This window comes from Pieris napi, chromosome 17 (genome assembly GCF_905475465.1).
Source record: "Pieris napi chromosome 17, ilPieNapi1.2, whole genome shotgun sequence".
NCBI lineage: Eukaryota > Metazoa > Arthropoda > Insecta > Lepidoptera > Pieridae > Pieris > Pieris napi.
In genome coordinates, this window is record NC_062250.1 from 11,328,083 (window position 1) to 11,350,801 (window position 22,719).

At 32.8% G+C, this 22,719-nt stretch overlaps 1 protein-coding gene across 1 annotated transcript; it reads left to right on the forward strand.

The window, feature by feature from the left end:
- Positions 1-3,042: 3,042 nt before the first annotated feature.
- Positions 3,043-22,595, forward strand: LOC125057795 (guanine nucleotide-binding protein subunit gamma-e). Its single transcript, XM_047661693.1, has 4 exons — positions 3,043-3,143; positions 4,016-4,068; positions 11,766-11,888; positions 20,575-22,595. The coding sequence occupies exons 3-4, from the start codon at positions 11,776-11,778 to the stop codon at positions 20,678-20,680; spliced, it is 219 nt and encodes a 72-aa protein (XP_047517649.1). The 5' UTR covers positions 3,043-3,143; positions 4,016-4,068; positions 11,766-11,775; the 3' UTR covers positions 20,681-22,595.
- Positions 22,596-22,719: the final 124 nt, after the last annotated feature.

The window sequence follows — 22,719 nt, forward strand, 5'->3', positions numbered from 1 at the left end:
GATGCGCTATCGTGTAGACGGAACCTTATCGTCCCCTCAACCCATCAGGGCAATCCTAACGCAATATACATTATAAAAATATATGAAATGCTTCTAATTTTACATTTACTGCCAGTTCTCAAATCAAGGGCGTAGAACGTAAGAGAAGAACTGGCAATAAACTCTCCGCCACTCTTTTTAATCAACCAAGTTTTTTGTTTTACCTAAGTCGAATAGGTTCAGAAATACTTCAGCAAACGCAATAGTATGAGCAACACTGTAGGATAAGGTAATTAAATTGACACTGTAGAACGGAATATTCTAGACTTCTGAGCTCTTACTGCCAAATAAAGTGCTGGCATAACTACTAAATGAGGCCATCATGGCTAAACGTTAGTAAAGTTTAAGGTTTAAGCAGCTTACATAAAGTACATGAGCCATTAAATATGGCATTAACCTGAGGGAACAGTGCACCTGCACGAGGTGTAATTATACAAACATATTTATGAATACACAATGCCGATAGCTGAGTCCATTGTTAGACGAGACGAGGAAATATTCCGACAATGCTATGAGCCAGTGCGGCGTTATATTAAAAATGTATGAGTGTAATGAGAAATGTTTGTGTGTAAGTGGATTGTTATTATTATTAATTAAGCATGGCTTCTCCGTCCGTGGAACGTTTTGGATGATCAAGGTGTCAAATGGTTTTAATTTGTAGTCAAGAGAAGGAATTAAAAATACTCGACCAATGAAGACAAATAATAAATAATGTTATTTAATACATCTTAGCGCGTTTTGGAGTCTGTAAAAATTATTTGTTTTATTGTAGCTATTTCATAGAAACACACATCAATGAACTATAGACACAGAAGACATCATTTAACATTACGATCTAGCCAAACTTAAGACTAATAAGTCATTTAAGTCCAACTTAATTTACTAACAAGGATATTTAACATAAGAAAGTGTCCAATAAGGGGAAGACATTTTGTTGTTGTGCACAATTTTTTTCCACTTACCACGGGTAAGGACTTAAAACACTAAAACTAATTTAAATAATTTTGTCCTTTTCAATCTTCTCACTAGGCCCGTGGTGTTAAGAATAACCTCGACATTTACGTGTTGGTGGAGCCTTTGTTCTTGAGCTCCAGAAATCTTTTTGATTGTGGTGCCGTCCTCTACATTAAGGTCCCGATGGAGGTCGTCATTGCGAATATACCAGGGAGCATTGACTATTCTCCTGAGCACTTTGTTTAGAATCGTTGGATTATTTGGATGTAGCTCGTACTGTTACCGCTGCCGCAAAAATAATAATAATTTTGTATATTTGTTTCAATCTTAAAATATACATTATTTAATTCCTAAACATATAAGCTCTATAAGTGTCATACCTTTTGATATATCAGATAAAAAATACAGAGTACAATGGAAACATACTTCTATTAGAATAGCCAATATGCACAATTGTATGTATACTGTTATTGATGTGAGTAGAAATGATAGTGTGTGCGGCTCTTTATTTATGGATGGTTCGAAATGTGCTGTATGTTACTTTTAAAAAATATTATTTTTATTATATTTCCTTTAAATTAAGCCTATAAGGTTTAATTGTAAATTAGTGAAGCGTTTTTGTTTTATATGTACATATTAATTGAAAACACCAAAGTATTTATTATTTACAACAGTTGCCAATACAGTCATTTTGATTTTCAAACGAATTACAATTGTTATTTAAGGGAAAAAATCAATACTTAGGAGAAATTGTACTCATAATTGATTATAAAACGAACGTTTTTCTTCTCAAGAATCGTTTTAAATAGATATAGATAATTAAAAAAAAGGAAAGAAAAGTCTTTATTACACATAATAAAAAAGGACGTGTAGGCAAAAAAAAATGTATATTTAATTTTTTTTTAAAGTCTGCCAACAGCAATAAACATAGAAACAAACAAAGGAAATCTAGACTTAAACCTCTTAGAGGCATGCATTAAATGTACTAAAACCTATTAGAAATAATAAAAACGAGAAATATCGAATAATAATAAAAATATAAATGGTAACATTTATTGCAAAATGTTTTAAACAGCTCTGCGATACTGTTACCTACATATTACTATTTCCTATTTACAATTTATGCACTAATAACAGACTCCAATTAATTAACGGCTTCGAATATGTCAAAAACCATAGCAAAAATATTTTCTATGATTCCATGATACACGCTTACACAAATGGAGCGTAGAGCGCGGTCCGAATAGATTTGCATTATTGTGGCGCAAGTATTCAACGCTGGCTGACAGTGACAGTGTTATTTCAACTTTGACAATTGACGTCATTTTGGCAGGTATGTTATTGATAACACTGTATTATATTGTAATAAATTTTACGAAGCATATGAAGATGCCGAAGAAAAAAACTTCTTGGTGATAAATACAATGTTAATATGTTAGAGATGTTTTTTGAGATTAAACGTGATAATATTTAATTTTTCAAGTGTCTTGTTCCGTTTAGGGCTGCCCACTGGCAGTATGTGCCTTTTGCCGTGACAACGTCGACTAAATCGATGAACGCCGGCTGCACGCACGAAATAGCATGACTCATTGTCACGTTACGCTAATTGTCCCATTGCGCTCATTATACGCTTGTCCCGCATCTTCTCTATCAACTCGATTGGCCTATGCGTCCATGGATTCTCTTCTTCTCTGTATCCATACATAATAGTGATAATTCAATAAAAATGTTTCTATTTTATTCATAAAAGTATGCAATCATTTCTTTAATGTTCTGTTATGACATTGCAAAATCGCAAATATTTAGGCCATTCATTGGCATTGTATTTGAGAGGACATGAAGACATTAAACACTATTAAGACTGGCATATGCGAACAAACTGGTACATATCACCATAATATCATCATAATATTGTACCTATTTCATAGCCGAACATATTTATTACATAAATTATTGATTATATGACACATTTATTATTAAAAGTCGACAACCCTGTCCGCGTATATGTGTGCGTTGAGAGGCTTTGTTCGTAATAGAATTAGCTGTAATTAAATTATCCGCATTTATCGTTGAACGTTGGTTTAAAAAAGTTGTGTTTACGATACACGTTTCTAAATATATTATTTTTAATGTGTCCCTAAGGATATACGGTATGTTTTTATTTTTTTATTCTTTATATTTTTATAATTAATTTTAAAAATAATTGACAGATCGTGACCACAGATTAATAGAGGAGAATTTAAGATAATGTACATAATATTAAATAATGTTAAAATATGAATTAATAGAGTACAAAATAATAAAGATAAAGATAGTTATTATTAATAGTCTTGCCGTACAAGCGTAACGGTGGAAAATCAATAAAGAAACGGTCGATTATATATCTATATTAAGACTTACGGTACGATATAATACATAATTTAAAGTACTTAATTTTTCATATAGATCGCGAAAGGTTTAAAGATTTTAAAATGGACATCTGCTACTTAGGCTTTTAAGTCTAGAGACTAGATGTAGTACGCTGTTTAAGCTAAGTTATCGGTTTGGAAATATCTGGGCAGCTGGTTCCACAAAGTGGAACTGCGCATCAGACTAGGCCGCTATCTCTGAAGGACAGAGAGAAATGGAGTTATTAAAACCTATGAACTTGTTATATTGTTCCAATTTGCTCACAATATACGAGAGTGAGCTAACTTCACACGAAAGCATGACGTTTTTGATGGATTATTTTGGAAATGAGAGAACATTTTTTGAAACATTGGTTCAACTAAATTTTATCGAAATGGAATTTCCTAAAATTCTAATAATCTTCATCTTTATTCACGACACGAAGGGGGGTTTTCAATACGTCACATATGTTAGTTTGTGTATGACCAGAGTCCACACATTGATCCGCCGTCCCCCCGGTAAAAACCCAGGAAATTGTTTTTTACCGTGGGGTTTCTATTCCAAAATAATTATATATTATTAAGTAATTATGCCAATGCTATAAAATATTCATTCTTTAAATATACGCTTTCAGAATCCTCGCAGTTAGAGAGCCAAAAGACGTATATTCTAGAAGTATAATTTAAAGTAAGTACAGTTTAAATATTAAGTATTGTAATCATTTAATTGGCTTCAGCAAGCGTTGGTGTAGGTTTCAATCGCCTATGTCAATCAATAATTCAACTAGCTTGTACGAAAGAGATTGCCTCTTTTAAAATGAAACCCTCCGTGGGCCTACTGATTTTTTAAACCAATTCTCGATTACGTAAACAGCGAAGCTAAAAATAATTAAAAAGAATACGATATCGATATATTTTATCATCAATATTTTGGCATCATATCACAAAATCTGAAAAACTGCGTACAAAAACTTAAACATAAACAAACCCCTAAAACACCTGTACATAAAAATATTTTGCGAATAATTTCGATTTAAGTAATTAAACTAGGTGACAACATAGTTAATTATGGATAATTCTAAAGTAAATTTAGCTTAGAGAGAGTAATAAAATTCGTTTAAACGAAGACTAATTCCAATGGAATCTTCATACGGGTCAATTCAATTAATTGTTAAGACGTGTCGCAGGGATGTCAGATAATCTTTCAACGATCATTTATATCAAAATTACATATTTTAAAATATTAAAAATATTTAGTGGCCATTTCCATAAGGTAGTTTCATATGGAAAATAATGTGCTAGAAACTTTATACTTACTCTTTTACAATATTTTGTATACATTGATTTGATAATTATATGTATCTAGAATTAAAAAAACTACTATACTAAAATCAAATAGGCGCATGGTGTTATAAAAAACAATGCAGCAGATATCTACATTATTATGTATATACACCATGTCCACATATTCACAAATATTGCAACTATAGATTTAACATTATTACTTATAAAAAATAAATAGTTAACGAACAATCAAAAAATGTGTGACATCTTTTTAATAGTCTATAATTGCGATAATTATTCTTTATCTACAATCCAAGTGCCGTGCTGAAATATATTTAGAAATATGAAACATAATGTTATTGACAAAAGGTGAATCATATTTCACTTAACAATTTTTAAGATGCCTGTTTAATTTAATGACAACGAGATGTATATCGATTGACAATGATTTCACGTGATATAAAAGATTCTCCAACCCACAAATTCAGAGTTGACACAGCGCTAGCATCTGCCGTAAGTTTAGAAAACATATTAGATTACTTAAGCGAATTCCAACGTCACCATACATACAGAGAAAGGATCACTATGAAACCAGCTGGACACTGAAGTATTTCCGAACCAATTCGACTTAGAGTAATTCAAGAAAAGTGCCTACATATTCTTCAAAGGTTGGCAACGAACTTGCGAGGCCACTGGCAATGTGAGTACCTATCTATGGGCGGCGCTATTACTTAACATCAGGTGAGCCTTCTGCCTTTTTGCAGAAGTCCTGTTATGTATTAAAAAAAACTATTCACATATTATTGCCCCATTATATTGTTGGAATTCAAACAAATTCTGTTCAAGCTACGTGCCGAGACTTATATGAATTATGAAGTAAATTTTCACGTAAATATCGTTTATAAATCTAAAACGTCTTAGTACATCATCGTAAATTTCCTTGAAACTTTTCCGCCCATCGTCTAGACAAACCCCACAAGACCGCAAACAAATTGAATTTACGCGAGGCCTGTCCGCTGCATACAATTATGTCAAATTAGCTGCAACCAGCGCTGGTCTGTCTACACTTAAATCTTCATCAATTCAAAGTGTCTGATTTAATTTATACTCCACGACGGTTTATCATTAGCGTTCTAATGTAATTAAACACTGGATAATTATTTAGTGGAATTCTACTATAATTATTCGTGCACAGAAACATACATATTTTTAAGTCGAATGTAGAAGTCGAAGTAAGAAGTAGACATAGAAAAATTTACTGTGCCAAAGATCAATCTGGAAAGACACCTTTTGTATGGCCATTAGCTTTACAATACCAAATACAATTACCAAAAGAATTAAAAGATCCTCTGACTAGGGTCTTTAAAAATCGACTTGGTGTATTACTTTTGGACAAAATGTATTATTCAATAAATGATTATATGCATAAGACACTGTAGTTGATATAAATTTAATAACGTATGATAGCATATGTACGATACAAATAATATAAGAACTGACCAATTCATATGACTAATAATGTAAAATGTAAAATTCCTTTAAAGATAAATTTGCGCGCCAATGTATGTTGCAGAATATGCGAACTTACGATTGTACCTACGGTTTTTGCACCATATTCTTGCAATAAATTATTATTATTAACAACGAAATTATAGATGCCTTATATTATGCCTTAAAACAGAAGTGGCAATGGTATAGCAAGATGCACATATAAAAAGGTGGACTTTAAAGACAACTATATGGAAAGGACCATCAGGAAGAAGAAAGCGCTCTAAAAAAAGGTGGATAGAAGATATAGAAGCGGTAGCAGAAAGCGAATAGAGAAATAAAGCCATGAATATAGATATTTGGAAAAGACTGAAGGAGGCCTGTACCGTTTAAGAGGTTCCGATCAATAGTACTGAAGGAAGTTAGGACATTAGGATAACAAGAAAAAATTTATAAAACACATATAAACGTTGCATTAGTAAAGGTTGGAAATAAACAGGCTTTATTATTATTTATATTATGATACGACATATTTTGTTCAAATGGTATTTTTTAGTTCTTCCCCAGAATTCTGCAAAGATAAACAAATGTTTAAACATATTACTAAACTGTGCCTTGCTTTTTAACCTAAAGCTTGATGTTATAGAAAACATTATCTAACAGAATGTTTTGTTTCGAGTACCAGCAAGATTAGCGGTACAGCCGCACAAAAGGCAATCAACCTTCTTAAATACCGCAAACAAATTGAATTTAGTGTATCAAATAAACTTAAACAAATATAACCCTTTTGATATGAATAACATAACAAAATTGGCTCTCAAAAAATTGTTGCGTATGTGTACAAGCTTTATACATAGTCAATGTGGAGTAATATAATATTATTTCAACTTGGAATAACTTTTGGGCTTGAAAATATGCCTCAAAAAAGGTGAATACTGTTGCTGAAACGAGAAATGTAGCAATTGCCCGATACATCGAACTGAAAATATCATTGCGGACTGAGAGAGTATCGATTTGAAATCATATTCTAGTAAATTTATTAGGTTTATTCGAGGGTTTGAATGCTCAGATATGTTCCCTCTGCCTTTGAACATAGAGTATTTAATTGCCTGTGAATATAAAATCGTCTAAAAATATTTCTTTTTTTATATACATATAACAGGATGCAATAGGGTAGAAAGCTCATCTGTGATAACGCCGCCCATAGATTTCCAGAAGGCTCGCGAGTGCGTTGCCAGCCTTTTAAGAATTGGTACCCTCTTTTCTTGAATGACTCTAAGTTGAATTGGTTCAAAAATACTACAGTGTCAAGCTGGTTTCACAAGGTGGTGGTACGCGATACCCGCCTTTAAAAACGCTCAGTTGTGGTAAGACGGGTAGAATTTCGTATTATGCCTCGCCGTCCGATGGTGAAACTCAGCTGGAGGTATACGAACAACTCCTTTGAACATTATCCATGATAAATACGATTTAAGATGCAGACCCGGGACCCCACACCTCTACGCAACGCCAAGAGTTCAAGCCAGAAAGTGCCTGGTCGTCGACGATTCGACGATAATATCTGCTGCATATCTCGTATAAGAAAGAGAGAGAGAAATAACACTTTATCTCTTTGTATAAGCAAACAAAGTGGCTCTATAGTGTTTGCCATTCATGACAACACGTTCATTTATTAAACTAAAGACCTCCACGTCAAACACAGAAGGTTTAGTACAACCACGAAGATTCGCGTATTTTCTAATCAATTAATTCCATACGAACGTATACTATATATAAATCTTATACTCTCGGTATCGTGACCAAAGTATATGAAAAAGGTTAATGTAGGTTTAAAAGCAAAAATGTAACATGAGACAATCGCATCACATTGAACTTGCTTTCATTGCGGAACTAAAAGCGAAGAACAATGGCAGAGAACGTCAATGATTTTTGTGTGAAGTGGTTTCTCTTAGATTGTATCAGTGAAAACAGTACTTATCAAAATCCATTCAGTAGTTTTTGAGTAAATGCCATTTATATATAACCTCTTTAACGGCTTTTATTTCTGTTAATTTACGTAGAATCATGAAAGTAAGCAGCTAAGTATTTTCCAGAAGCAAGCAGTAGGTTAAAAACAAAAATTTATTAATTTTAAAAAACTTGTGTTGCTATGGGTTTAAATGTAACAAAAATTATCATACTGATTTGTATATTAATGATTCACTATCATTCTTTAGTGTTTACACTTGAATTTTGGCCCTAAGATTTTTTCTAGCTCCTTCAAGAAGCGAACCCATTTTTAAAAGACCGGCAATGTACGTGTCGATGAGGGCGGCGGTATTATTTAATATTAGATGAGCCTCCTGCTAGTTGCCTTATAAAAAAAATTGTCTTCGTTCTGATAAAGCAAAATTTATCGGTCCATACATATTTTCTAAAGGTTTAAACATGCTTATTAAGGTAACATGTTATTTATCTTAGCTTTTATCTAGCGTCTTTCGCCATATGAAAATACAATTGTGTCAAAAGTATGTTTTTTGAACATGCTTGGTACAGTCGACAGATTTAATGTTCAGTCCGTTTCTTCTATATTGCAAAATATTTATAAATTAATCAATTTAAATTAAACAATAAAATGGATGGATTACCAATTACAAATACTTAATGTAAAACATAGATTTCAAAAAACATCGTAAAAATTTACCTCAATTTGGTCATCTGTTTTATAAGCAAACTTTTTTTTAGAATAAAATAGATTATCCTAATTACCTTAAGTAATTTGTAGCGCTAAATTGGTCATTGGATTTCTAATTAAACCTGGCATATTAGCTGTAATGACCTATATTTTAACTCCTGATTTATGGAACGACTCCTTCGATTGCTTGCTCACTGCTGAACGCTATGGGAACCGCTTCCCCACTGTCATTATACGTTTTTCTCTCTCATTACGTTCCCGGGCAATGTTGTCAAAATATTTCTTAAGAAAAATGCTTTAAAGCCTTTTTGTGATATACAGTTCCTTTACAATTGAGACATTGGTCATATAGGTTGTCCAGCAAACGACACCACCACCAGATTTCAAGCGTCTATGCGTCGTCTATCAGCCATTTTCATGCCCCAAGATTCAGCTCTAGAGAACCTTCCTCTATAACTGAATCATGGACCATGCTAATGACACCAGTATCTTCTTCACTCTTCTTCTTTCTTTTATATCTAGTTGTGTCATCGCCAGCCAAGTACGTCATTTGCCTTTCGTTCTAAATATTAGAGATTAAAAGAAGTCAGTCAACATTATTCTGTTGTAACAGTAACGTTGATTTCATAGTGTAGCATAGACAAGAGGTGGATGTGAACAACACAATAAAGTGTGAAAAAAAATCTTTTGGCCTCAGATATCTCGTTCGTGGTCATATTTTTTCTAATAGGCAATTAGAGCTTTGTGTTCCTAACACACGCCGTCGTTTAACGCGTAAGGCATGTTTTCTATAGATGTATTACTTAGCGAACTAGCGAGTGTTTAAATACGCACATGGAAAATCTATTAGCACAGCCGAACGCACAACTTAAGTTTGAGACGCGAACGTTCAAGCCACTTGGCGAACAACGTAATAACAACTGAATAACTTTTCATAATAAAATTATTCTTGAAAATAAGAGTGACATTTTATTTTTATTTAGTTAAATTTAATACATTACACAATTTAAAGAATTAAATGTATTCTAAATAGTTGAAAATTAACTAATTAGAATCCCAAATAGAAATTTCGGTTTCACATCGTGTGACGTTTTTGACAGTACTCGAGAATAAATTGTGAATTGAGTGACATAATGTAATATGAGCCGTAGATTGTTAATATATTCAAAGAATATTTAATATTTCGTTAGAAATTTAAATAAACAATGAATTCTGCATCCCCATACATCTTGCATATATTTTACATAGTACTAGTAAGCTGTGGAATAGACTCCAAGTGGGAAATTCTCCTATTGTTTAAACGAAAGAACATACTCCTCCCTCAAAGGCCGACAACGTACCCACTATAATGGGTGTCCATGGGATGCGATGTTTGCCCTTTTTTGCGTCCCCTAGGCTGATTTGCCCTCCTATCCATTTTTTTTTATTTATTTCCATAATTGTTTATGGTGTTGTAACTGACCTAAAAAACCAGGTCGTTATCAATTCGTTATTCGACGTTAAATTTATATTAAGAATTGTCTATTGATTGAGTCAAATAATTTCTACTCGTCTAAATTAAGATACAATTAAAATCTAACTTAATTAAAATTATATCTAGTTAATAACGTATATATTTTGACTGAACCAAGTCATACTACTAGAGAATATTTTACAGCACAACAGTAAGTAAGCTATGGCGCCGGGTTATTAATACTCGAATGTTATTCAGGTCACAAAGTGTCATGGATTCGGAAAATATAGTAGGTATTTTTATCGTATTGAATTTCTATAAGTAAAACAAAATTAAATAACACTAAAAAATCATCACAAACACAACAAAAATATTACAAAAATCTCGAAAATACATGTGAAAATACAAATTCAAATTCCATTTACGAAAACGCACACGAAAATAGTCTCTCCGCGAACAGAATAACGATTAGAAATGCGTCAATAAATTTTGACACACCATACGTTGGGCTCGAGTACAACGCATGAAGAATAAATGCGATACAAAACACAGCCGACTGCCGAGCATTACGCCTAATTCATTAATTTTACACACTTCATATGGACTGAAATACAACCGTAATTGAAAGGCATAAAGTTAATTTTCGTATAGGGCCGTGCATTAACTAAATTTGCGCAAAATTATTGTAGTGTGCGTAGGGTTGTCATAGAAACTATAACAGCATGCGCGCGCATCGTCTACGCACACCCTAAGATCCCCTTACAGTGTAAGCGAGACGGTTTGTGTATAGATGACGCGACAAGTGTTTAATATCCTTTATTACTTTTTAAATCCATATTTATAACGATTCCATATTATTGCATAATGAATTTTAATATAAGTATATTATTATTTAAGTTTTGCTATAGGTAATAATTGTTTTTTTTTAATTTTGATCTTTTTTTTTTCATCTTGAAGACTTCGTCTTCGTTATGTGGAAGACGAAGATTGTGCTTGTCTTGAAATGCCCTAACCTCGACTTGCTGCCTCCACACTGATCTGTCCATATTTGTATCTATTATTGTCTGTGACGATTTAATTTAATAAGTTTCAAAATGCATTTTAAGACAATATTTTCTTTAATCTCAAAAGTTTGTGGTACTTATGAAAGAAAACACGGGTTTAATTCATATTTAACATTAATGATGTCAAAATAATTATTTAACAACATTTATAAATGTGTTTAGATATACCAACGCTTGCTGTATTCGTTAGAAAATAATATAATAATAAAAAATCTTACTTTATAATTTGTACCTAAGTAATACCATAAACAAAAAATTCACCGTAATAGTAACAAGTGTTAGACAATAATCATTACAAATTACAGCTGGGATTTGATATAAATTAAATTTCCACTTGTCTCTTTGACTGTACGTCTCTGCGCTCACAGAGCTACCAATACGTGCATACGACACTTACCTGTGTGTGGGTGTTTATACCACAGATTCTGCGCGATGGACGCCAGTATTCTCGCAACCATGGACAAAGAGGCACTGAAAAAGCAGATTGAAAACATGAAGTACCAGGCCTCCATGGAACGCTGGCCGCTATCAAAAAGCATTGCAGCGTGAGTAATATTCTTTTTTTTAACATTTGTGCGGTGACGTAATGGAGTGCCATTGGGCCATATTGGGCCATTCGGGCGGGAGTGGTTCACGTGTGCGGCCCATTTTAGTGCTTGTTCCTAATCAGCTATGGTTCATAATCGTGATTGTATGTGCTGCTCTGATTTCTTTGTAAGGGAGCGATTTTTTCGTAAGGACGTGCTTTTTATATTCCATGTATGCTACCCGTTTTTCTATGTTCGTATAATCATATCAAATCCATTCGTTAAATCTCATTATAATCTGTTTAGCCGTTTAGTCATGAGAACGTTAGCTATTATCATTTAGCACGAAATACAAATACAACCTATTACAAAGCTAGGATATTGACATACACTTCGATATCAGTTTAGTTACATACATTTTTTATCCTTAAATTCATTACAGGCCAAGAACGCGAAATATTATTTAATTAACAAAAACAAAAACCTACTCACTAGTAATTAAGTCAGTAATTTTAGTACGCAGTAATTACGCACTTTAATTTTATTTTACCGAAATCATTTCTCCACACCCATTACTTGCTATGTTATGACATTGTCTATATTTTTTCAAGGATGCTCAGTTATTTGATCTTCCGTAAACCATTTTTTCTTAAAGCTCATGTCGAAGTTCACATACATAAGAAAATGATCATTATATTTTTTGTAGTGTTGTGTTGTCTTGTATATTTATGTCTGGTATATTTTTCAATATTGTATTTCTTTAACCAATTGTTCTATAGTTAGACTATAATTTCGGTTTTATAGTTAGAGATTTTACAATTTACAAACTTTTAAATCGTTCGATGCATGTAATACAAATATTTGAATAATAAATGTTTGAAGATAAATGGCTGTATAAACATTCATAGCAGCATTCGTAAATTTGTATGTCTTTATAATAAATGGTCGTCGTATACAAAACATACTTAGGAACCCCTCAAAATATATCTCAAGGAAGGGTCGGCTTATACGCCTCGGATAATGCGACACAAATCCAATATTGGCCAAAGTTATCGTCATCAAAACAAAAGGATTTTGAATAAATATCGTCAAGCCTATATGTTTATTCGTTACGATTATATTATTCAATGACATCAATTCACTTTTATGCTAACTGAAAGTTTATATGTAGCGCTGAATATGTCAAAAATGTATGTTTTTGACATACGACATGCCAATCAAAAAAGCAGTATTTCCATTTATTAATTCAAATACTTTTTCACATTTCGCTTACCAAAAGGACATATATATGTGTCATAAATTTTTTATTTTAAAAATAATTAAACAACCCTTGAATAAAGAACATTTCAAAAGCACATAGTATATGTATGTACTATTTAAAAAAGATAGTTATCGGACAAACTATTTTATTTTGCCTTTCGTTCTGTGGAAGGTGTTTACGCAACGAAGGTCTACAGATATCTACAGATAGGGTCTCTTACTCTTACTTTTGGCTTCCATTTCATTTGGCTATAGTCCCGTAAGGTCAATGTACAAGCGGCAATTAACCCATCAACCTGCCATGCCTATCAAACCAAAAAAAACCAGGATCGACCCAGCATTTTCCGTAGTTATGTTAAAGTATGATAAGATTCTGACGTCATAGCCCAGAGTAAGACTAAAATACAGTGAAAAGACCATTCACGGACCGCCCACTCGGCAATTTCAGTTTTTATCTATCAGGGCGTCATATTTTAAGATTCCCCTATCTCGGTAATTACGCTTCAAAATGAAACTTAAATACATTATTCTTAAAGTTATATTTCAAGATCTCTAAATAATGGTTGGTGGACTCAGTTTCCGCACTTAGTCTCTCATTAGGTCCGTTGTGCGTAGAAATCTCGACATATTCGAAGTTAAATAATTTTATTATAATGTGGAAATGGAGATAATTCCGCGAAAGAAAAAAGTTCTTGTTTAAGTTTTTACCAAAACTTGTCTAACCTCTTTTAGATGATTTTTTAAAGATATTTTTTTTAAATTATTTACTTATATATTAAACCTTTTATTTATATCATTGAAAAAACTGATTTTGCAATACAGCGAAGAAATGCTGCCGACGTTAAAAGTACCAAACCAAACTTTTTAAACTTGTTTTAATTTTCTTTTTAAATACTGTATACTTGATTGTAATAAATTGAAGAAATTACATTTTGAATCTACGGTATCTCAAAAACGATTTAGGCATGGTACGCTGATAATTTTCTGTAAAACGTTACATTTGCTCTCAAAATTTGCTCCAGGTTCGATCGAAAAGACTTAAAACATAGAAGCAACAGCGCGATCATTATGTAATTGTAATTAAATTAGAAGAATCAAACATATACCTATTTTATCTTAACTGATGGGTCAAATTTACTTAAAAGATTTTTCGGTATTTTCACAATATATACTGTAGCATGACTAAAACATTGTTATTGACACAAACGCGGAAACACGCATTAATTAACAATTACAATGACCCATTATCTAATTAACATTTTCCCGTTAACCAGACATGTAATCGTATTACTGAATAAATTATTTTTATAGTTCATTGTACAGGTGTTGGTTTATTAAGTTTTTATCCAGCATTTAATTAGAATAATTAATGTAAAATATCCTGTTCATATATTTTGACACTCGAGTAAGAACAAGTTTGGATCATTTTATTAATTGTTAAATTTATTATGTCATATGGCGAAGGAAAATATCGTGAGAAAACCGGCATGCCTCTGGCTCAAATGTGTCAACGGCGTGTGTCAGGCACAGAAGACTGATTATCTATTTGCCAATTATAAAGAAATGATAACGATAACTGATTACATATACACAAATCCCAGAGGCCCAGATCTGAAAGTTTGTATTGCCACTGGATTTATATGTCATACAATAAATAACTTGGAATTGTTTAGCTTATTTGAGAGTATTGTTGGTATAGTGGCTTCAGCGTGGAATTTTCATCCCTGAGATCGTAGGTTCGGCTTGCCACAAGAAAGTCAAAAAGGCCAATGGACTTTTTGTCCGCGTGCATATTTAACATTCGCTCAAACGATGAAGGATAATATCGTAAGGAAACCAGCATGCCTTTGGCCCAAAAAAGATGGCGTGTGTCAGTGAGAGGCACAGCAGACTACTTGCATATTAAAAGATCAAATAATCGCGAAACAGATACACAAATCTGAAGACCAGACCTAAAAGATTTGTAGGGCGCGATCTATTTTATTTATTGAATTATGCCGTAACTAAAAGCAAATCAGTACCAGTAGCTTCCAATAGTTTGTAGATCCTGACATTCTGTATGCACACGGAACAAACGCAGGCTGCAATTTCCCCGTACTAGACTATCTAAAGTTAGTAATTCTTTTTTGGGGAAAGGGATACTCTTCTTTAATAAAATCCCAGAGGCTCTTTTATCTCTGCCTTTCAATAAATTTAAGAAATGTATTAAAGAAAAGCTGTGTAAAAAGGCTTACTATAAAGTCAACGATTATCTAGTTGATAAAGGGCCTGGGACTAGTGCTAGACAGGCTACCTCTAATTAATTTGCGATATTTGTTTTAAAATAAGTGTTGTTTGATGATTTGATATTTTAAAAGAGTACCGAGAGTTTTTTACGCCGGGTTTTTCTCTCGGCCTACACCCTCTGTCTTCTTTGCCGATGAGTAGGGATGCCTACAAATTCAAATTTAATGACGTGGAATAAGTGATACGTGTATCTTATGTTCCATAATAAACATATTTTATTTTTATTTTTTTATTTTTTTATTTGTTGTAGTTCTCTCAATATCCGTACCGACTCCAACCTTGGGATGGCGCAGTACAAAAATTCAATATCAAAGACTATCTTAGGGAATCCAGGAAATGATGCATACTTACGCATTACAATTGTGTATTATATAAAAAACATAGCATATAGATATCCATCAGAATAGCTATTAGATATTTTGTTCTTATCCCGGTCGTATAACTTTCAAATTAAACGTGATCATGGCGCGTGACCTTTGGAGCCAGTAAACTGTTAACAAAGGTTTATATCGGCTTTCAACGTGAGTTTACCAGACCATAAGATATTGTATTATCGCAGGTGACGAGATAAAATATATAATCGAAGTCTCAGCTTCTCAGGTTCAAATATTGATTTAACTCTATATAGCCGGACTCAAAATCGATTAGGCGTTAACGGTTACTTAAGGAATTTAGTAAAGTTTAATTAAGTTAGACGCTAGTAAGATCTGCTATTTGTTTTTATAAATATATACTAAAATAAAATCAAAAATCATTTTTCATATAGGTAACAGAATGTTCATAAGTGTACGTCAGAAAAGAAATTTATATTAATTGCTTCTAATTTTACATTTACTACCAGTTCTCAAATCAAGGGCGTAGAACGGAAGAGATGAACTGGCAATAAACTCTCTTCCACTCTTTTTAATCGCCAAGTTTTTTGTTTTACACAATGTTTGAATGGAGCTGCAACCATTACACCATGTTCCACATGACATCTTTAGTAATTAATAGTTAATTAATAATAATAAAATAAATTAAAAACAAAGATTTGTCCTCTATCAGCAAGAGGCATGGTGAATTAGGAGCACGCCCTTACATTCTCGTGGGAAGAACACGCAAATACATAGTCGAAATAACTTACATCACCGTATACACGAATTCAAGTCCGACCAGTCACCACAAGTAGCACCCGTTCACGAGTATGACGCATGGCCAGCCATCGGCCCCCTCGCCATATTTTAGGGAGAGACACAACCCGACGCATAAAATGATTATAAAAAAGTTTCTTATGAAGTATTTTTGGGTTGGTTTTCTTACGAAGTTTTCCCACACATGAACAATACAATGAAAAATGCATAGGAGCATAGCTGATGCTCAAACGCACTAAGAATTGAAGGCCTCTATAGTAATCAATGCTCTCAATGCTCTTTTGTGTCTTGAATTTTTTGATCAGTTAGAAACTCATAGTTAATTACTTTGAAAGTTCTTATTGGTTTGACTCGGAAGCATTTAAAGACAAAAACTAAATAATAAAAAGCTGTCCCTCTTTGTAGCTTTATTAATAAATATAGTAAAAATATATACACCACCAATGACACTACAACCTTTTAGGTAGGGGTCTCAGATTTTTGTTCAGTAATAATTTGTAATAGATAGGTAGGTAATCAATCTGACACATGTCATCTAATTTTTGGGTAGACCCATGCCGGTTTTCTCACGATGTTTTTTTCTTTTGCCGTACGTTGAAGGACTGTAACGGTATATTTGCATATTAAATGTATAATTATGTACAACCAACATTGAAAAAAGACCTAAAAAACTTATTTTTTCAATTTCGGTTATATAAAATGAAAATATCATACAGAAAAGCACTCAAATACATGCAATAACACATGCAGGTCGATCGAAAAAAATGAAGAAAGACGAACCCGTATAAAATGTCCCTGTTTGTCTGTCCTGAATTATTCATGAGAACTCAATGGAAGTGAGCTTTTAATAAAATTACTTGATGTATCTAATTCCGTTGTTTTCCACTGTTTTTGCATACGTACAAAAATGTTTGCTTCATATAGTGAAATTGTAAATACAACCTTTGATTAAACTTTAAATAGAAGAACTTGAATACAAATTGCATTAAAACTTGTATTGTATCATTTTATTTTGCGTTTTAACTTTGACAACAATATTGTAAATTTAATACGTTACGGCATATCGGAGAATAAATACCGATCGCTTAAAACCTTCGAATTCCCGATAAACAATCAATTGTTTCAAGCTAGCAGGCCATTGTCTGCAAGTTGATCTACTTGTATTTCAGGCTGGTAATAGCAGACTAATTGATACCAATCCTTTAATAAAGAACCGTTTCACAAATTAACTCACACAGGCTAAATGATTATTTTAAGTGAGCAATCAAATCTGTCTGGATAATCTATTTGTCTATAAATTGTAGTTTATATAAATTAATAACGAAACAGCTACATCATGTCTCTCATTCATAAGAAGGAACATGGATTTGAAATCGTCTATTACGCGTCCTCTGTAATACCATTTTGACCCGTGCCCAGTTCATACTAAGCATTATTTTCTCATGCTTCTCTGGTTACCAGAATTTTGAACCAGTATAAGTTATACGTGAGCAGTATTGGCCTAGTGGCTTCAGCGTGCGACTCTCATACTGTGACTCTCGGCTGTGCACCAATGGACTTTCTTTCTATGTGCGCATTTGACATTTGCTCGAACGGTGAAGGAAAACATCGTGAGGAAACCGACATTTCTTAGACCCAAAAAGTCGACGGCGTGTGTCAGGCACTGAAGGCTGATCACCTACTTGCCTATTAAATTTACAAATGAGCATGAAACAGATTCAGAAATCTAAGGCCAAGACCTAAAGAGGGTGTAGCGCCACTGATTTATTTTATTTATTTTTTATAAGTTATACGTAAAATAGTGACTCTTGTTCGAAGACTGGCATCAGCTAGCCTTAGGGTTTCTATGTTTACCGTGAACCGTGGATATAAATTGGATTGACAAGGCTTTGTAATACGATATTATGTAAGGCAATTAGTCTGCAGACTATGTATTGTAATTACATATACAAGGGGAAATGTCAAAATGTTTGTTCAATAGTCTTTCTATGGGAGCAAAACTTGCTCGGTCGGATGAAACCAGTATGTCTTAGACCCTAAAATTGGTGACATGACAGGCATAAAAGCCAGTTATTGTGCCAGTTCATTCTAGTTAAGCATACAGAAAAAAGTACTTTACAATTTGCTTTGAGACAACTGTGTATATGATAAAAGTCCTCAAGGAGAAATAGGTTCAAGGCTCATAATACATCAATAAAACATTGAAAGCGCAATGAATAAAACATTAAAATATGGATTACTGTTTTGCGGTATTATCACATTGTTTTGCATGACATGTATCGTTTTCTAGAAGTCGCAGAAAAAGCTTGAGGGAAATTGACGATCTAGAGAGTTCTTGAATTCCATGCAGCAAGTTCTTTTCAGTATTTATTGGAAAACAATTAAATAATCAACAGTTCAATCGTAGTGTGTTGTTGTCATGCTTAAACTACATTTAAAGAATTTTGATATTACTTTTTTACGCCCGAAATCTAAATTCATTCATTCACGGCCAAGTAGGTACTTATTGGGGTTGCTTTCGCATTCGACTGGGGTGAAATTCGACATGACCCAGGAAAATAGTAGGAAATATTGATTTATTTCTTATGACTTTGTATCAGTTATTAGATAGCATTTTAGATAACATTAGTTAAGCTAACTACGTCCAGTCCAAACAATTTGTATGACTCAAAACTTAGCGATTAAAAAGAGGGGCGGAAAGTTTCTTGCCCGCTTGCTACGCCCTTGACTTGCGAACTGGTAAATGTATATTTACAATTAATTTGACTTCTTTTTGACGTTCATAAGTGTACTTGAACATGAACAAAGATTTGGGTTTTATCTAACTATGACACCAATTATGAGGATATTGATATTTTCCACCTCACCAAAGAAGATGTGAGAAAGTATTTGAAGAGGCGGGAAGACTCTGATTCACTCTGACACCGAACTCACTCTCAAACATCGAATTCTAATCTGTTACTAAAACAATTTACACAACACAGTGCAAATCTCGCAAATGTGCCAATATAAAGAGGTACCTGCCTTACTGCGTACTAACTGATCTTTTTTTTTTCTCCGATTATTTGCAATCAGCCCTAAGGCTATGAGCGATTGATGATGATATATGATATTTTTTCTGTGGTGCTGTACTGACCTGAAAATTATAGATATTCATGCGTCCTTTTCATTGTCTGCATATGTTATAATTGTTTTGTTCCATTCTTTAAGTAATTGTATATCTTATGTAGTTTTGCACTTTTTGTGCTCACTTTATTTATTATTCTCCTCACAGTGGATACCTGAAAGAGATCGCTCGAAAGCTACCGCCCGATTTCTTATTATTTAATTATTTTACTACGTACTAGGTAGGTACTTGTGCTACTTCTTGGAACAAAGAATAGATACACATTATAGTCAAAGTTAGACGTATTGAAATAAAGTGTTATAAAAATAATCTTAAATTAATGGGCACTCTTCTAGGATAATTTTAAGACTTTGAATATCTTTGTAGCTCTCCATATTGTTGAATATATATTTTGACGTAAAATTGTTTACACATTGCTCAAACGACCCATCAAAAGGTAGACAGCCTAATAAAAGCTCCGTGTCTTTAGTACTGTCTTAACTAAGCTAAATATAGGGAGAATTTTATTATCTTATTTTCTGGGCCATAATTAAAGAGAGTTTATAGGCCCGCACCTAAAATTGTTTTGTTTTGTTCTTCATATCAACAAGTCTTCCTACACTATGTTATACATATGTTTTTTCATCATATTATAAGGACAAAATATATTAAGACGAACAGAAAATGACTAAGATATGTTATAGACACAGGATTATGTTATTGTTAATTATGTAATTGGCATATGTAGTGAAGTTCATGTCATATTAGACGACTATAAGAGCGGACACATATATTATATCTAACTTTGGTTGCATTTGATTTTGTGTCACATTCTTCATACAAACTGAAGCTAGAGATTTAATTAACAATTGAATAACGTAACTGTAAATATATATATTGATGATTTTCATTGTTGTTCCAGGATGCGGGAGTACGTAGAGGAGAATGAAAAGAATGATCCTCTCATACACGCCCCCGATAAGAAAAACAACCCTTGGGCCGAAAAAGGGAAATGTATCATCATGTAATACCCATAAGCAATAATAAACCCAAAAAAATTCTAAACTATAATGTTTCGCTCGAATTCGAACTAGTCTGGTTGTAAGCTACTTATCGGTAATTTGTTGGAGTGGCCCTGAACGAATCCAGATTTATAGAATACATTCCGAAAAGCGTTGAAAATCTCTGCAACTGCCAGACAATATAAGGATTAATAGAAATGTAGCGGTCGTCCTCCGGAACGTAGACAGCCCTAAGGTTAAGTATCATTTTAATCATATTATGTTCACCAGTATTCTAGTCCTCTATTGTAAAGAATGTACATGACTGTGCGTACGCAAGGTACTTATGAGTGTTTTGTTAAAAGGATTAAAATGGTTGTAAATACGTTAAATTTTGTATTTCTAGAGATAGACGGTTTGGTCGAAACGAATAGAAGGAATCTATCAGTGAGTGGCGTAAATTGTAAATTTGTTATAACGTATATTGACAACCAATGTTGATTTAGAGAATTTATTTTATATAGGAAGCCTTGAAGTAAACTTTATTTATTTAACTTTTGAATCCGCTCGTTTCCACGCAAACCAGCAACTTCCTCTACGAAATTTGCGTGCAATCGTTATGGATTCTTCTAAGAACCGAATCGGTTGTCATCAACGCGGCAATGCGTTTGATTTTGAATTTTCTTCTTCTTCAGAAACTTTGTCAACGCATAAATTTAATCGTAAAATAAATAAGAAGATTCATTGAGCTCGTGATTCTTCGTATTTAAATGAGATATTATTAAAACATAAGATAATCGCACATCACAACTTACCATCTATTGGCCGAATCACGGAATTAAGAAAACTGTTGAGGAATTTAAATTAGAAATCGGCAATAAGTAGAAGAGTTAAAAGAAATGTTAAAGTAGTGACGTTAAATATTAATATAAGGTAACTCATATAAAATGCGACATAATATTAATCAAATCAGTTAATGTTAAGCCGAGTTAGGATAATTTTTTATGAAGACAGGTACATTCCGCGGTGCCATTATTCTAGTAATGCTTCAATTACTCTTAGCATTCTTATTCCTCTATTTCTACGTCGATAATCTTACATTTTGATTTGTATACCGTATTATTTCGATTTTGACCCCATCATTAAATTAGATATAAATCTATCAAATTATAAAATCTAGCACTTGATTAGATTAGTATTAATTCAAAATTAAAATTGAAATAAATTAACCTAAGTCACGCGTTTACCTACTCACTAAAAACTATTGTAGTTTCCAAAATAAACTTCTTCTAAATTATATCTAAGATAAATTGGATTTGACGCACTGAATCCTTTTGATTACTCTTGAATTCATTCATCTGCGATCAAAAGTGTTCCGTATCTTCGAGTTGTTAACATTCCATTTTAAAGGGAGCTATCCTAACTTTAAATAAATAGAGGGCATAAACTTACGCACTGTAGGCAAATTAGTTTAAAATGTAACCTAAACTTTATAACTAATAATAAATTTCCTTCCTCCTACCATATCTAGACATGAACTATGAAAAATCATTCTGGCTGTGAGTAATAACCAATTATTTAGATGCTTCATCGTCATTAGAGTCAGAATTGCTAATATCGACAATAATATCTAATACTAAATATTGTTTAAACATCTCCAGACCTCAAGAGGAACTTACGTCAATTTTTATAAGTATTTGGACTGTATTTTCATCTGCAATGCGCTGTTTATCATGTTCTTTATAATTTGCATTACATCTTTCCTCTAGCCCTGTTATTATAAGCTTAGTGACTTAGTGATTATTCGTAGTTTTAATTATAATTATGATAAGAAAGATCAAAGTTGTTTGTTAACTACGATAAAAATTGCAATTCAGAGAATTAGCCCTAATAAAAACGAATGCGTTTGTTTAAATGTAGCTAATAAATTAGTGTATGCGTACAGAATCGTTTCAGCGTTGACAAAGTTTCCGATTTCATTGTTTGTTTCCATTTTAATACCAATATCGATTTCAAGGCTTCCAAATTTATTTACGTTTGTTAAGTTATTAATTTATTTAATTATA

Coding starts and splice junctions, on each gene's coding strand:
- LOC125057795 (XM_047661693.1), top strand. CDS start 11,776: ATGGACGCCAGTATTCTCGCAACCATGGACAAAGAGGCACTGAAAAAG. Junction 11,889..20,574: donor CTATCAAAAAGCATTGCAGC/GTGAGTAATATT, acceptor TTGTTGTTCCAG/GATGCGGGAGTACGTAGAGG.